The following is a 15,373-nucleotide window of genomic DNA, read 5'->3' as shown; positions in this document are numbered from 1 at the left end:
CCTTCTTTAAGACTTGGTCCTCCTTTAGATGTTCTACTGCCTATTCTTTCTCTTCTCTCTCTTTTCTCCTCAAATGTCAGTAGTCCCTAACCCTATCTCCCTACATTCTTCTCCCAACAGCTTTCTAAAATCTCATTATCCATCACTTCTACAATGGAAACTGTGGACCCTCCTCCTCTCTCTCCCTAAACTCAAACAGGTTATATGCTCACCTGTGCATCTTGTCTCTCCCTAGAACAGGGTCAAGCATCTTTGCTTGGTCATAGTCACATCTGCTCGAAACCTTGAAAACTTGGATTCTTCTCTTGTCCACCAAAAACAGACCCAGGGCTCAGACCTAGCCATCCCCCACCCCACACACACCTCTAAACTCTCTGCTGCTTCCCCTTCCTTCATATCTCCAGAGCTGACACATCAGGCCAGGCCCTTTTCATGCTATGACACTGTACCACTCAAGACACTAACTCTGTGGCCGTGGAGCAAATATTTAAAAAATACATAACAGATTTTTTGTGAATAGTTTTTTAAGTGTATTATCTTGTGCTTTGGAAATCTATATTAAGGCTGCCATGTGCAAAGGGACTTTGGACCAACAACAAACCAAAAAAAAAAAAAAAATTCAGGTAACTGCCTTTAACCTTTTTTGGAGGAAAAAAGAATGCTCTCTCATTAATGACAATTGTGAATTATGGTACCCACACTTGAATTAGAGGAATATTCTGTTTTCACCAGCACAATGTGATAGTTTCTTGACTATTCTTGTTTATGGTTGTCTAGGCTACCTCATTCGGTGCCATCTATAAACTTATTTTTATTATCCACTTCCTGCCCCGAAGCCTGGAATGAAACTCCATACCCACAAGCTCTGGAAAACAGCTCTCAGAGCAGCATGACCCAACTAGTTTGGGAACAGTAATTTATAAAGTAACTCATCACATCCAACACTGGGGGCAAAAGCTCGGGATCCATGTAAGGGAATCCTTCCTGCTATAGCGAACTTCCACTTTCAGTGGAGTAGCTACTATTCCCTTCCACCGGGTCACTGGAACATGGTCCCACCAAACTGGTGGCCTGAATGACTATGCAGAAGTCAACGTGACTTACTGTATAGCACAGGAAAATCTACTCAAGAGCTTGTAATAACCTAGATGGGAAAAAAGAATGGATATATTTATATGTACGACTGATTCACACTGCTGTACATCTGAAACTAACACAGCATGGTAAGTCAACTATACTCCAATAAAATTACGTTTAAAAAAAAAGTCAACATGATTGGCACAAATGTGAACTGCATACTTTTTTCTTTTCTTGTGTGTCCTCCATCCTATGGGGGCAAGGTTGGCAGGGCCATCTCAGGGTGCAGCTGGTTCCTCTGTGCTGATTCTAAGCCAGCTTTTTGTGTATCTACCCTTGGTAGATCTTAAATAATCTCATCTGGCTTTCTTCTTGGGAAAAGAAAACTCAGATGCCTATTTGAATGTTCGAGCCTGGTAAAAATGTTGCTCCTGAACAAAGTGATTGTCATTTCTTCTAGTCATCAAGGGCCACACCAGCAAGAGCAGATGCTTCCTGGGTTCAAGACCTTATCTTGAAGACTATACATGGGTTCCCCCAAAGTCATCTGCACTGCCATCCAACATCCTTGCCTTTTCCATTTCATGGAGCAGAAGAGAACTGCTCTGGATTTAATCACCAGGTGCCATAAACTTAAAACTAATTTAATCTCTCCTGGTAATTCTTTAGCCTGACTTCCCATCTAGCTTGAAAGTTAGTCGGTAGTCTTAAGGAAATAGATCCAGAGTACCTTAGGGATTGCAATGAACACGCATTCTTACACTTACTGACTTTATCTTCACTCTGAAGTGCAACTCGCTAGTTGAAGAAAAAGAGCCATTTTCCACATGTCTGGAGAAAGTCGATCAAATGGGAAGGAGTATTTCCAAAGTGTTCCCAGGACATGGCATGAAGTGGGCACTCAAATACTGAATGAATGAAAGAGAGAAAGAATGAATGAATTCGAGGCCCCATGGAAGGCTGGGTATAATATCTCCCCTCCATGTATTAGAATAAAGAAAGTGAACAATAGTAGAAATTTAGAATATACACTGAACATAAACAGGCATTTCATTTAATTTTAAAAAATGTGATTTACATTATCTTTCTTAAGCCATTCTGGGGAGAAGAAAAGAACATCCCCAAACAGTATTTTGAAGCAGCATTGGTTTCTTCTATTTTTAAAAATAGTTTGGAGCAAATTAAACATACTCAGAATTTTTTATTACCTTGAACATTTCTTTTAATTAGTTTACTTACTGCTCTTTGGAAATTATTGTGATTAGTGGGAACTCCTGAGTATGGTCTTTGTGGCAGATGCACTGAACAGAATGTCCACCTGCCTGGGCAGCTCTGAAGTTTCCCAAGGGATCAGGAGAGCTGGTGGTCAGCAGTTGTCTATACAGTAAACAGACTTGAGCCTGTAAATCCCTTCAATAGGCGTGGTAGCTAAACGCTGCCGGAGAAGGGCCAGCCTTTGCTTCTATCCTGTCAACTCAGAAAACAGCAAACTAATATCCTCCTGGAGTAACAGTTCCTTGAGAAGATAGGCTATCTTATATCTGCCCAGTCTCTGTAGCTCCTAGTCAGGCCCTTACACAGAGCAGGAAGTCAGGTTATCAAATGAACACTGAAGAATTATGTTCTAACTTTACAAATCAGAAAGCTGAGAAATGTATCCAATGACCCAAAACATGGGAGAAGAATCCAAATTCTCAATTCTGTCCAGCCCTAGAGTTGTTCAGGTATGAGGGAAAACAGAGAAAAGGGAGCCCTAAACTTGGTACCCACTCCATAAAAGATTATGAGAATAGCTTTCACGAAGCCTACACTTTAGAAAAATTCCCAACTAGGAAAGAAGACAGACCCCCTGCCTATGATTTCTATCTCATATGCACTTCTCTGACAACTTACATTTTGGGTCCATGCTTTAGTTTCCAATTAAATGGGAAAACTGCAGCTCCCTGTTGCCAAATTATAGATCTATTTCTTGGCTCACTGAATAAGGAAACTGCTAACCACTGTAACAGTCCATGTGATAATTTTTTAATGGAAGTATAGTTGACATCCAATATTATGTTAGTTTCAGGTGTACGACATAGCGATTTGACAATCAATACATTATGACATGATCACCATACTTTTAGTAACCATTTGTCATCAAAATTATTACAGTATTATTTGTCATTTTTCATTTTTACATTATAGTTGGTTTACAATGTTGTGCCAATTTGTGCTGCACAGCAAAATGACCCAGTCATACACACATACACACACACACACACACATACTTTTTTTCATATCATCCCCATCATGTTCTATTCCAAGAGACTGGACATAGTTCCCTGTGCTACACAGCAGAACCCCAGTGCTATTAAAGTATTATTGACTATATTCTTTATGCTGTATATTACATCCTCAGACATTTATTTTATAACTAGAAGTTTGTATCTCTTAATCCCCTTCATCTATTTCACCCGACTGACTCCCCTCCCTTCTGGAAACCACCTTTGCTCCTCCATATCTATAAATATGTTTCTACTTTGTGTTGTTTGTTTTGTTTAGATTCCATATATAAGTGATACCATACAGTATTTGTCTTTCTGCTTGACTTACTCATTTACCATAATACCCTCTAGGTCTACCCATGTTGTTGCAAATGGAAAAATTTCATTCTTTTTTATGGCTGAGTGATATTCCAGTGCACATCTGTACCACATCCTCTTTATCCATTCATCTATTGAGGGGTATATGACAAATATTTTAGGTTAACTGATATTTAAATCTATGTTACAAACATATTTAGACTTCTTTCGTGTGCCTTTTTCTATAATAATTTCATCAGGAATAAAAATCGCTTCTAACTTATTTCTCAGCTAGGTACAGTAGTCAACTTCAAAAATCAAAAGTATAATCTTTTAAAAATTATTTACTGAATACTGAAGTATTCCCAGACTTCAGAAACAAGAGGCAGATACTAGAAAACTTCCGACATATATTAAAGCTTCACTCTGTTATTTCCTAAGAAACCTGAGCCTAACTAAAACTTCAAGAAAAGTGGAGTTCTCTAACCCTCACATCCTTCTAGAGGCCTCAGCTAATTACTGCAGGGCGATGTGTAAATGAGGTGGCCTGGTCTGCTTATGTAGGACATTCTTAGAGCTTGTAAGCAATTACAGGCTTAGCGCATCTCTTGATTAAGAGCAGACAGCTTTAAGAGGAAGAGAAATCAAGTTATACAATGTGGTACAAAGAATTGAGGAGAAACCTCCATCCAGAAATATAATGCATAGAGAAGGGAGAAAAAACTAGGAGTAGTTTAACTGGGGGGAAAGATGATGGGAAAAATGAGAGAGAAAAAGGAAGAAATACCAAGGAAAATGTGTATATGGGTGGGAAGCGAGAAATATGGCAGCTAAATGGAAGGTATTTATATTAGCACGAAGAACACATGAGAATTCTATTAGTTTAAAAAAGAAAATGCTATAAAATCAGTTGGGAGAAAATAGTGCTACATTCAGCCATTATAAAATGTAAAGAAAGCAATTGCTGCTATTTTAAAATAAAGCTTAGGTATTCCTGCAATGAAAGTATAAATTAGAAATTTAATGTTCCGAGGAAATGGTATCAAGATATTATTATGGCAACTTGGGTCGTCAATACAAGTTGCTCCATAATTTAAACTAGCAGAACTTTAGGAAATTCCTGTGGGGGAAAAAAAGTTATAACCTTCATATAGTCCCACTGGTAGCAATAAACTAGGTGAATTTTGATTAAAAACAAAGGATAAAAATCTGGGCTGTATGCCAAAGGAGATAAAAAAGAAGAGGGTACTTCAGTTTCTTAAGACACAAATTGTTTGTGATGAATTAGCTAAACAACCCAATTAGAAAGTAATGCAAGAATGTAATTAAGGGCTAAAATGCATGGTCCAAATAATAAAAGCTATAGGAGGTAAAAAAAGGTAAGGAAATAAGCCAGAGCTATTAAGAAAAGCTTTATGGAAAAATTAAAACTTGGGCTGGTTAGAATTTGGAGACAGAGAAACAAACATTTCTAATACTATAAAGTTACACATAATTCTCTGATACTAGCTATAAGGGATTTTAACTATCACTCATGTTTTCAACAATATTCACTGGACATATACTATATTGCTAAGTGTTATACCAGACCCCAAAGCAGCTTTTTATTTTTTATTTTTTTCTTTTTACAGTTGCACCTGTGGCAAACGGAAGTTCCCGGACTAGGGGTCGAATCAGAGCTGTAGCTGCCGGCCTATACCACAGCCTCGGCAACGCTGGATCCAAGCTACATCTGCTACCTGCACCTTAGCTTGAGGCAACACTGGAACCTTAACCCGCTGAATGAGGCCAGGGATCAAATCTGCATCCTCACTGATACTTTGTTGTGTTCTTAAACCATTAAGCCACAATGGGAAGTCCAAAGCAGCTTTTTAAATTATGCTATGCAAGGGATAGGAGGGGCCCTGGGCCCAATGGCACCATCCACAATCAAGACATAGTGGTTAAGAACATGGGCTCTTAGCCGACCTGCCCGGTTCAAAGCGCTGTTCCGCTTTTACTTCAGTGGCTGACTGTGGATGGGTTACTGAACCTCTCCCAACTTCAGCATTCTGATCCGTCAGAATGAGGGGATGATATTAATAGGATCTCTTAGGTTTGTTTTGAAATCGAAAGAGTTCATGCGTGTAAAGCATTTAGAACAATATCCAGCATATAAGCAATAATTAAAATGACTACTGCTGATGGTAAATAGTCTTCTTTCCTATAACTCATCTTCGCTTGCTCTACCCCTTTATATTTCCTTCAAATTAATGTCCAGTCTCCCTTCTTATATTCCTGCTAAACTACTTGAATACATGGCCTATACTGGCTGATTCCTTTCTCAGTGAACAGCATTCTGGTTTCTGCCCAAACACTTCATTCACTGATGGCTTCCACCTTGCCAGATCCAGTGGTCACTCTTTGGTCCTTATCTTACCAACCCACTGTCTACATTTCATAGTTGACTGTTTTTTTTTTTTTGAAACTCTCTGAATACCCTTGTTTTCCATGACCACGTGATCAATTTTTGTCTGGTGTTTTCCTTTTGTCTTGCTGTCTATCCCATTTTACTCCCCATTTTCTCTGCTCACCCCTTACATGTTGCTAATTCACAGACTTCCATCCTTGAGCTACTGCCCTCTCTCTTTTACATGCTCTTCATAGGATTTCAACTGTTGTTTGCACTAATAGGGCTTTTAAATACTTGTCCTCAGGTGCCAGACCATACATGGTTACAAGTCCCACAGTCACCGAAAGCTCAGCATCTCCAAAACAAACTCATGGTATCACCCCAGCATTCCCCGCAGCTCAGTGCTCCACCTGTATTCTAGATCTCAGTTAACAGCCCCACTATCCAGCCAACCACCCAAACCAGGAATCTGGAAGTAATAAATCCATCCCTCATCTTCTTCTTCACTATTGACATCGTCTTTAATACATGTCGTCTATCACTGTATTTTCTTTTCCATCTTTACTACCACCACGCCAGTCCAAGTCCTAATTATTTCTTGCCTTGGTTGGAACAACGGTTTTTCAATGGTTCTCCCACCTCTCATTTGTCCCCTTCAAGCTCTCAGTCATAGAGCTAGCAGAGGGGACAATCTAAAATGGAAATTCAATGACACTGCTACCTATATAAACCCACCTACCTCATAAACTGCCCATCGCCTACAGGGTAACATCCTGGACCTTGACCTAGCAGCACAGTTCTCCATAACATTATCTCTATGTTTCTGTCCAGTTTAATGGCTACCCACCATGCTAACCATGATTATATGCATAGATATTGTATACATATAAAACATTATGATACACTGATGCAATATCATTATTCTGGTTTACAGATTAAGTGGATGGTATTGGAAGCAACTTGCTCATAGTCATCAAATCAGTAAACTTGATAACTGAATCCAAATATAATCATATTCCCCAAGGAATCTTCTTGAGGTCAAGGTCCACATCATTCCCTTTTTGGAACCACCAGCATCTAGTATATGCAATGGTATGCACAATGACTCTAAGGTATTAATCTGAATTGACTGTTAAAAAAGAGAGAGAAATTATAACATGGAAATTAGAAAAAAAAATCTTCCTGCCATTGACTGAAGAAGGAATAGAATTTCTAGAGTTACCTCACAGGTACTAGAAAGTAAGGAACATTATGACTAAGTCTGTAAAAAGGATATTTCTTCATATATATTTAAATTTGAATATTTTTCCAAATATGATTAAAAACCCCATGCTATCTTTTTATTTTCAATTGCATTTTATTCATAGGTCATATTTACTTTTAGAGGAGCCAAAGTAAGGTAAATGTAAATATTTGCACCAACAAGTTCTCTGCTGGAGTACAGTGTGTATGGAATACGTGTGTGCATATATAGAGAGATAAACATACACATAACAGAAAACGCGCAAACCAGTTTTGGGTTTACAAATAGATGATTTCAATAACATTTAGGAAGCTCACTATTTAGACAAGCTGATAACAAAGGATCAAAAGGATTATTACCTAAAAACTCTGAGACCTGTCAAAGAATTTTTTAAATTATGAAAAAATGCAGTTGTGTGGCCAATCGGTCTCCCAGGTTGAAACCAAATAAAGCTTCAAACAGCATACTTGAGATGGCTGAAATAAAAGGAAATGAAAATGAAAACATCTACCAATCATTAAACATAAGTGGAAGCTCTGGCTGTCCATCAACTGGACTTCAAGCAGCTTCATACCACCAGGCTGGGATAAAACACGCACTGCCAAAATAGCTATTTGCAATTAAAAATTAAAACTGGCACCACTTCTTCCCAGGCAATTATCAAAAGACTGATGGCTACCTTCCTTGTTTACAGTGCTTCCTGTATCAAGACTTCATGCCGTTTTGAAATATTCCTTTCTTATGTTTCATTTCTCTTAGGCCATAATATACCCAATACTAATATCTTCACACTGTCAACATTTCTAATTGTAATGTGACCCTCAAATACTATAGCATTGTTTAAACTTCTGAAAACAGATTGATTTGAAGGGTACATGGAGTAATTAATATTCCTAGATTAGCAGGGTATAAAGCAGTAAAATTTGTATAAGGCCTCTCTATATTTAAGGAATGCAAGAACAAAAATAAAATGCAAACATCGATTTCTATTGACAGAGACTTAATTCCAAACAGAATATAATGTTGTAAATAATAAAGTCACACATCAGCTCCATTTCAGTCCTCGCACTGGGAACGGCCAAGAGAGTAAAATTCCATCTTCCACCAGGAAACCAGTAGTGTATTTTGGAGATGTGGGGTATCAGTAAGTGAATAAGTCCGTATGCATGAGGCATCGTCTATGTGGCAAACACTGCCCTGGGTACTGGTGATACAGCAGAGAACAAGACAGAGAGAGTACCTGCCTTTAAGAAACTGGGTAGAGATGGTAAACAGATTTATCCTCCAAAGAGAGGAGTGACATGTCCTGTTTAACTCTCTAGAAAGACCCCTTTGGCTACTCTGTGACCCATGGACCTCACCAGGATGGAAGAGTTAATGCGTACATTAGGAGGTGGCCCTAATGCAGCTGAGGAAGGGAAATGATGAAAGGATCGGAGCACTTACTCCACACACTCCTTCCCCTTATGATGGTGTCCTAGACTCTGAACCACCGTATCCTCCACCATGGGACAGGGGTGGGGGAGTTAGGGAGGCTGGATCACAGACACTATTGCACCCACTTCACAGGTAAGATTTGGAGACCGGAGAGGGAGAAGTAACTTATTCCAAGTTGTGAAGCAAATCAGTGGGAAAGGTGGAATCAAAGCAAAGATTCCTGCTTCTAGCCCCAGACCTTTCTTCCCTAAATGAATCATCAGTATCTTCAGCCTCAGTTCACTCTGCAATCCTTTATGGAAGGCTTCCAAGGAAAGTTATTTACTTACTCATTAAGCAGGCAATTATGGAGAGTTTACTAAACACAGAGCACCTGACTAGGTGCTCGGGATTCAGGGATAACAGGAGATTTTGTGTATGAGAAGTCCACCGTCTTGTGGGAAAGACAGACCAAGAAGCTCACAAGGACTACACAGCAGGGAAAGCACCATGATAATGGTGGTCCCACATGCCCAGGAGACGCAGATTATTCTGGCAGCGGGCAGATGTGCCCAAGAAGAATCAATCCTTCAATTGTGTTTTGAAGAAACAGCAGGGGTGGGATAGCCAGTGGACAAGGAGTGGGAAAAATCCAAAACAGCCTGAGAAAGCACGGCGTGCAGCAGGACACACAGGACGGAGCTTTTCAGTGTTGCTGGAGTTCAGGAAGTGTATCAGAAATGGGACAAGAAAGATGGATAGAGGCCATGTCATGAAGGGTCTTGTGAGCTGTTCCAAAGAATCGGGGCTTAAATGACACTGCTGCTCCACTTTTCCAACTCTTAGCTATCCTCAGTGCACTTAGATGCCATTCATGACACTATTCCAAAGAAGCTGTTTCAGCAAAGGCCATCAGTGACCTCCTTCATGACCAGCCTATGAAATCTTAACATACCTTTCCTAGTTCTTGCCGCAGCCCTGAAAACTGCTGCTCACCGTCCCCCTCCTGTCTACATCTTCCTTGGCTTTTAACTAGTCACTTGTCAAAACTCAGCTCATGTTTCACTTCCTCTTTGAAGCCTGTGCTGGCTTTTCTGCCTCTGTCTCCACTTCCTCCTCTTTCATGGTCACCTCTATAACAGCCTCGTTTCACTCTCGTTTACAAGCTTGTATGCATCACAGGCTGGAGTCCTTTCCCTTCTTGAGAGTGGCTCCTTTGCCTTATTAATTTGGGAACTAGCAGAATGTAGACACTCAAATGTTTACAGACCAATCGATGAATGAATGGATAAGTAGATGGTGATGGGTCATGGAAAGATTATAGGTAGGAGAATGGTATAAGACTTGCAGTTTAGGAAAAGCACTATGGTGTCAGAGCAGAAAGCTGGAAGACTGAGAACAGAAGCCGGATGATTAAGCAGGAAAACATTAAAAATAATCCAACGGAGATATATGAAGAAATAGGCAGAGTAGCAGTAGCAAAGGAGAGGAGGGGATGGATTTGAAAAATATTTAGAGAATAAACACACAGAATTCAATGATCATTTGGATGGCCAATGGGAGCAAGCCTGAGAAAAATAAAGGCATCAAGGATGACTTCCATGTTCCTAGCTTTGGTGACTGGATCACTGGATTACCTCTTCTAGCTTAAAATGTCTACACTTTCTGATCCACTGCATTAGGCCAGACAAAGACACTTTGGACAAGGTGACGAGTTACAAGTATCTGCTGCACTATGTCCTTTAATGTTTCTCAGAAACACATTTGCTGCATCAATCCACATTTATATATGGAGCCCATCATGTTTTTCTCCACTGGCACCATTATACTTCTAAACTTTTCCCAAAAAAAGAGGAGGGTCTTAAAAATGGACAAAACAACATTCAAAAAACTATGTTACCTCATATTTGAATAGCTCCTCTATTAAACTAAAAAAACAGCTGAAAACAGGAAACCACAAAACATGGCTGGTCTGGTGGCTCCTAAAAAATAGTAAAGGAACAGATGTTCCTAACCTCCACTAAGTTATAAGGATTGGAAGAAAGTATTTGCAGCAGGTCATCTCTTGTTTTGGCCAGCCATCTCCTCAGATGGCTGGGATATATATACACTTGAAACTATGTTTTATACCATTAAGATACCATAATAATAATGGGATTTTTGCATTTTAATAGAAATTTTTCTTTACCTGAAACATAATTTTAAACATACTTTTCTTGCTTCTTGGCAATGAAAACACGGGTCGACCAAGTAAATCCATCCCTGAAATATCTCATTAATCACAGTGCACTTGTTCTTGGCAAGAACCTTAATGTGCTACAAAAACTGTTATTAAAGTAAGATTTGGGGATTCCCAGGCTGGCAAGAAATTAGTTAGACTGCTTTAGAAATTGTTTTCCCATTATTTCCTTTATTATTAATGGTCTTGTTAGACATATAGCTCAAAGTAACTTTCCCTTATGAATTTACAATGTAAAGACCAGCTGTTCTAAAGCTTATTTAAAATCATAAGAAGCAACTGCCAAAGATGGCCTGTCCCCCAGAGTCAGGTGTAGTTGTGCAGAATCCTCTCCCAAAGACAGTACTGTCCATTCCCTTTGTGCTACTGTGGGTCTAGCACCCCCTATCCAATTGCTCAAGCATTACAGTTTCAGACTTTAGAAAGGAGAAACACAAAACTTCACAACAGCACATAGTATTGACAAGTACATAATGTATTGTGTATCTACCACTAAAAAATACTGGTTGACCGATAAAGCCTGGTGAGTAAAGAATTATTGAGACTTGAACTTCTTGAAAAATTACTTGTCAAAAAATTTCAATTCTCTAAGTCCAGAAAAACCTGTTAAACACCAACATATTGAAAAGAAAATGTTGCAGTTCAAAAAATCCTCCATGTTCAAGGGCAACACCTGGGAGATAAAAAGCATGAGTACCAATCAAGAGTTGTCTCTAAACCCTTTCTGAATATACAGTACATAAAATTACCAAAAATCAAATGCCACTAAATAGCATCACAGGGTAAGATCAAAGCTATGAATATTCTGAGCATACTCTTATAAAAATCATTTTCCATACAGTATACACTTTGCTGCCAAACTGAGCACAGCTCACTATTGCTAAATGTTTTAGGAGATCCTGAGAGGTCAAAATAATTTATCAGGCTCATTTGGTAGCAGGGCCAATTATATATCAACTCAGAGGGGATGATGAAAAGTATCAGTAGTGTTTTTCTACGTCTAACATTTACTACAGTAAGCACATTTAATTCAATGTGAATTTGACATGCAGTATACCTTTTGATGTAATAATGATGTTACACAAGTTCTCCTGTGTGTACACTGTAAGATGGAAAGTTGGCTGGAATATTCCACCTAATGCTACATGTTCACATCAATCTGGGACTGTAAAATTTTCCAGACACCAGAGCCCCGGATTGTAGACTCCACCAATTTCCTGACTTCTACATGGTCAAATTCCAGGTTCACCTATTTACAAAACCAGCCTCTTCGTCCATGTTATTTCAAAAGACGTTTTGAAATTGATGCCAGTTCTCCATCCCAGGTGAGAGGTATGTTTGGATGACATGCCTTGTTTCTAAAAGAAACCTAATGCATGTGTTCAAAACCTATTTTACTAGAAAACAAGGAACTTATCATTGAGTGCCTACTGGCCTTCTATGGCTGATGTCTTTATATTTCACTGAAACACAAAGAAGCAGAAAAAGGGAACTAAAAAGAGAGGAGAAAAAAAAAAGAGGAAAATTTTAAAAGTTAGAAGGTAAGGGCATAAAAAACTACCTTAAAATGTCCAGATAAACCTAATTCCTAAGAGGAGACTGAATGAATGGACTTTGTGGGGAAAACAGTAGTAAACTTTAAAGCCACTGAAAGGTTTTAAATGCCTAAGGGAAAAATAAACATTTGCTTCCAATCATTTTCTCATTAAGCATTCTCTGCTACATGGCGAGGGCTTACTTAACACACCCACCCTTTGACTCAGAGCCACCTATGCCTGCTTAACCCCGCTGCCTGATCTGCGTCCCAGGCGGCCGGCGCGTCCGAGCCTTTGCCCTCGCACCTGGCCCGCGCCCCTGTGCGCCAGTCTTCCCGCTCCTCGGAGCATCCTCTCGCGTTGCCCTGCTCGCCTCTTCTAGACCCTGGCTACCTCTGTAGCAGGAAGGACCACAGGAACCTACAGATTTTCCGTTAGCGGTGGTTGAGGTGGCGGTGAGGCGTGCTTCCGGGCGCACTTGAAACCTAGCTTCTCCCCCTACTAAGTAGCAGTTTCTCCGGCTCCGCCCTGGGGACCGAGGACTCAGGCCTCAGTCTCTCCTCTCCCCACCCCGTCTACCCCGCCATCACCTCCTAACCTCTCCGACACCCACTCCCCAGTCCTAAGCCGGCGCACGGGCCTCCTTCTGCCTTTCCCAGCTCCCGGGCGCCCTCCTCGGTTGGAAAGGACGTATCTCGGGACCTAATCACTCCCAATTATCCGCGCAACCTGAGTCTCACGCCTGCCGGGCTGCCCCCTGGGGTGCCTAGAGCGTCGGGGCAGCAGACTGAGTGCGCTGGGGGTAAGTCTCGGTCCACAAAGGCAGGAGAGGTGGGGCTGAGGGAGGTGGAAGGCTCTAGGAGGAAGACCATAAACACGTGCAAAGAAATAAAAGCCACCACGTGCGCGCGCGAGTGTGTACGCGCGTGCGAGTGTGCACGCGCGCGCCCGGCCAGGGCGTCGGCGCCGAGCGTCCCGGGGGACCAGGCGGAAAGGGTCCCCGCCGCGGCAGTGGCGGGGGGCACGTGGGGGGCGCGGGTACTCACACGAACGCGTGGTAGACGAACGCCCAGCCGCGGGGTCTCTCCAACACGTTGTACAGGTAGTTCTGCACCCGCCGGTACTTGACGTTGCGCCGGCAGCTCTGGCCGCTGCTGTAGGAGAGCGGCTTCCCCAGCAGGCTCATCCGGGCGCCCTGCTTGCCCCGCCGGCTCTCCCTCAGGCCGCCGCCGCCGCCGAGCGCGGCCGCGCGGGTGCCCAGCAGCAGCAGCCCGTCGCCCCTGGCGGCCGCCGAGTTCAGCAGCGCCCGGGCCCGGCCCGACTCCACATCCTTCATGCCGCCGCCCGGGCGCCCCCCGCCCGCCGCCGCCGCGCCGCTCCTCACCCAGAGCCCGGCGGCGCCGCCCTCCTCTCCGCCCGCGTGGTGGCGGGGCATGGCATCACCGCGGGCACCGTGAGGGGGGCGCCAGCGCCGGCGGCGGGGGCCGCGGCCTCATGCGCGCCGAAGGCTTTCGAGGAGGCAGCCGCGGCCGACGGGGCGCCCGGCAGCCCGCGACTTGCGAGCCGGGGGCGGGGAAGCGGCCGCCGGCGCGGCGGAGGGGGCGCGCGGAGGAGGCGAGGAGTCTCAGCTTCTGGCAGCCTGTAGCGCCGAATGCGAAATCGGGACCTGTTGGGGCGTCACTCTGAGAGGGTGTCTCCGGCTCCCTCCGTTCGCGCGGCGGGCGCGTTCTCCTCGCCAAGTGCCCCCAGGGCTGCGCGGGCAGCTCCCCGCGCGCACGCCCGGCCCCGGCCCCGGCTCTCTCCTAGTCCTCCGCTCCACACGCTGGAGGGGACTGGGCTCCGAAGCCCCTCTCCCAGGAGGCGGAGTTTGGTGTTTTCTCCCCGGGGCTTTGGAGCGGTCCAGAAGGTGAAGCCCCTCGTGTGCCCTGCGGCGAAGCAGGAGCTGCCTGGCGCTGTTTATTCCCGCCGCTACGCCACCGCACCCACAGGTCCTGCCGTCCTTCCGCGAGGGGTGTGAGCGGGAGCAGTCCTGCCCTGCCCCTCGGCTTCCTGCCAGTCCCCGCGCGCGCGCGAGTCCCCGCGTTCAGAGTGCAGACCCCCTAGGATACAACTGCCGAGCCGGCGAGGCGGGCACCGGGCATCTCCTCGCAGCTCACTCCGGCTTGCGGGTTGGGACTTTCCATCCCAGCCTCAGACGGCAGTCCGCGAGTCGCTGGACATCCTTCTCCGCCGGGGGTGGAGTGTGGGGAGGGCGTAGAAACTCCAGAGTGGCTCCTCCGAGGTTGACGAGTGGCCCTGGGGCTGCGCCTGACAGCCTCGCGAAGCAAGGAGATGACAAACCGGGTTCCCTCCGTTAAGAAATTTTCATTTAAACCCGAGCAAGTTATTAAACGGTGAAGTCTCGGCAGTGGCGGCCGCAGCCGCGGTGTTTGGGAGAGAAATCGTGGAGGATGGAGAGCCCAGGACGCTGGCTGCGCAGGGTCCCCACTTCACCCCTATCAGCAGTTACTTCCGCGGTGAAAGCCCTGTGGCGAGGAATGGCTGACTGGGTCTCCCACCACCTCTAACACTAGGGCGGGCCCCTCAAAGCCCCAAGCCTCTGGGGAGGACGCAGGCCACGGTGCCCCTAGCTGCGGCCTCTGGCCTTCAGTAAGACTGTGTTAAAAACCATAAGCCGCTAAACATCCCAGTTAGCGTGGGAAAACTGAAAGGAAGCCAGACGTGAGAACTTATTCCGACAAAGTGGAAACCACCCCCTCACCCAATATTAAAGTAAAGATCACCAAGTTAAACAGAGGGAAGTACTAAGGTTCCACCACAAAGCCAGAGCAGATGGTTCCAAGGTACTGAGTCCATGAGCCTTTTCCTTCCAGAAGCTTAAAACCGAGGCAAAAGTCTTATTTCAGC

At 43.9% G+C, this 15,373-nt stretch overlaps 1 protein-coding gene across 6 annotated transcripts in view; it reads right to left on the bottom strand.

Moving 5' to 3' along the window:
• The window catches only part of KCNQ5 (potassium voltage-gated channel subfamily Q member 5), a 504,374-nt gene extending 490,371 nt beyond the window's left edge, over positions 1 to 14,003 (bottom strand). For 4 of the 6 annotated variants that reach the window (XM_021073129.1, XM_003480275.4, XM_003480277.4 and 1 more), the window contains exon 1: positions 13,513 to 14,003. In XM_021073129.1, coding sequence (XP_020928788.1) covers positions 13,513 to 13,901 — 389 coding nt within the window. In that variant the 5' untranslated portion in view covers positions 13,902 to 14,003. Of the gene's footprint in view, positions 1 to 1,844; positions 3,340 to 13,512 lie in introns of those variants that run through there. The other 2 variants (XM_021073161.1, XM_021073147.1) reach the window with 2 other exon arrangements.

The sequence above is a fragment of the Sus scrofa genome, chromosome 1 (genome assembly GCF_000003025.6).
Source record: "Sus scrofa isolate TJ Tabasco breed Duroc chromosome 1, Sscrofa11.1, whole genome shotgun sequence".
Taxonomy (NCBI): Eukaryota; Metazoa; Chordata; class Mammalia; order Artiodactyla; family Suidae; genus Sus; species Sus scrofa.
This window is presented reverse-complemented; position numbering and strand designations above follow the sequence as displayed.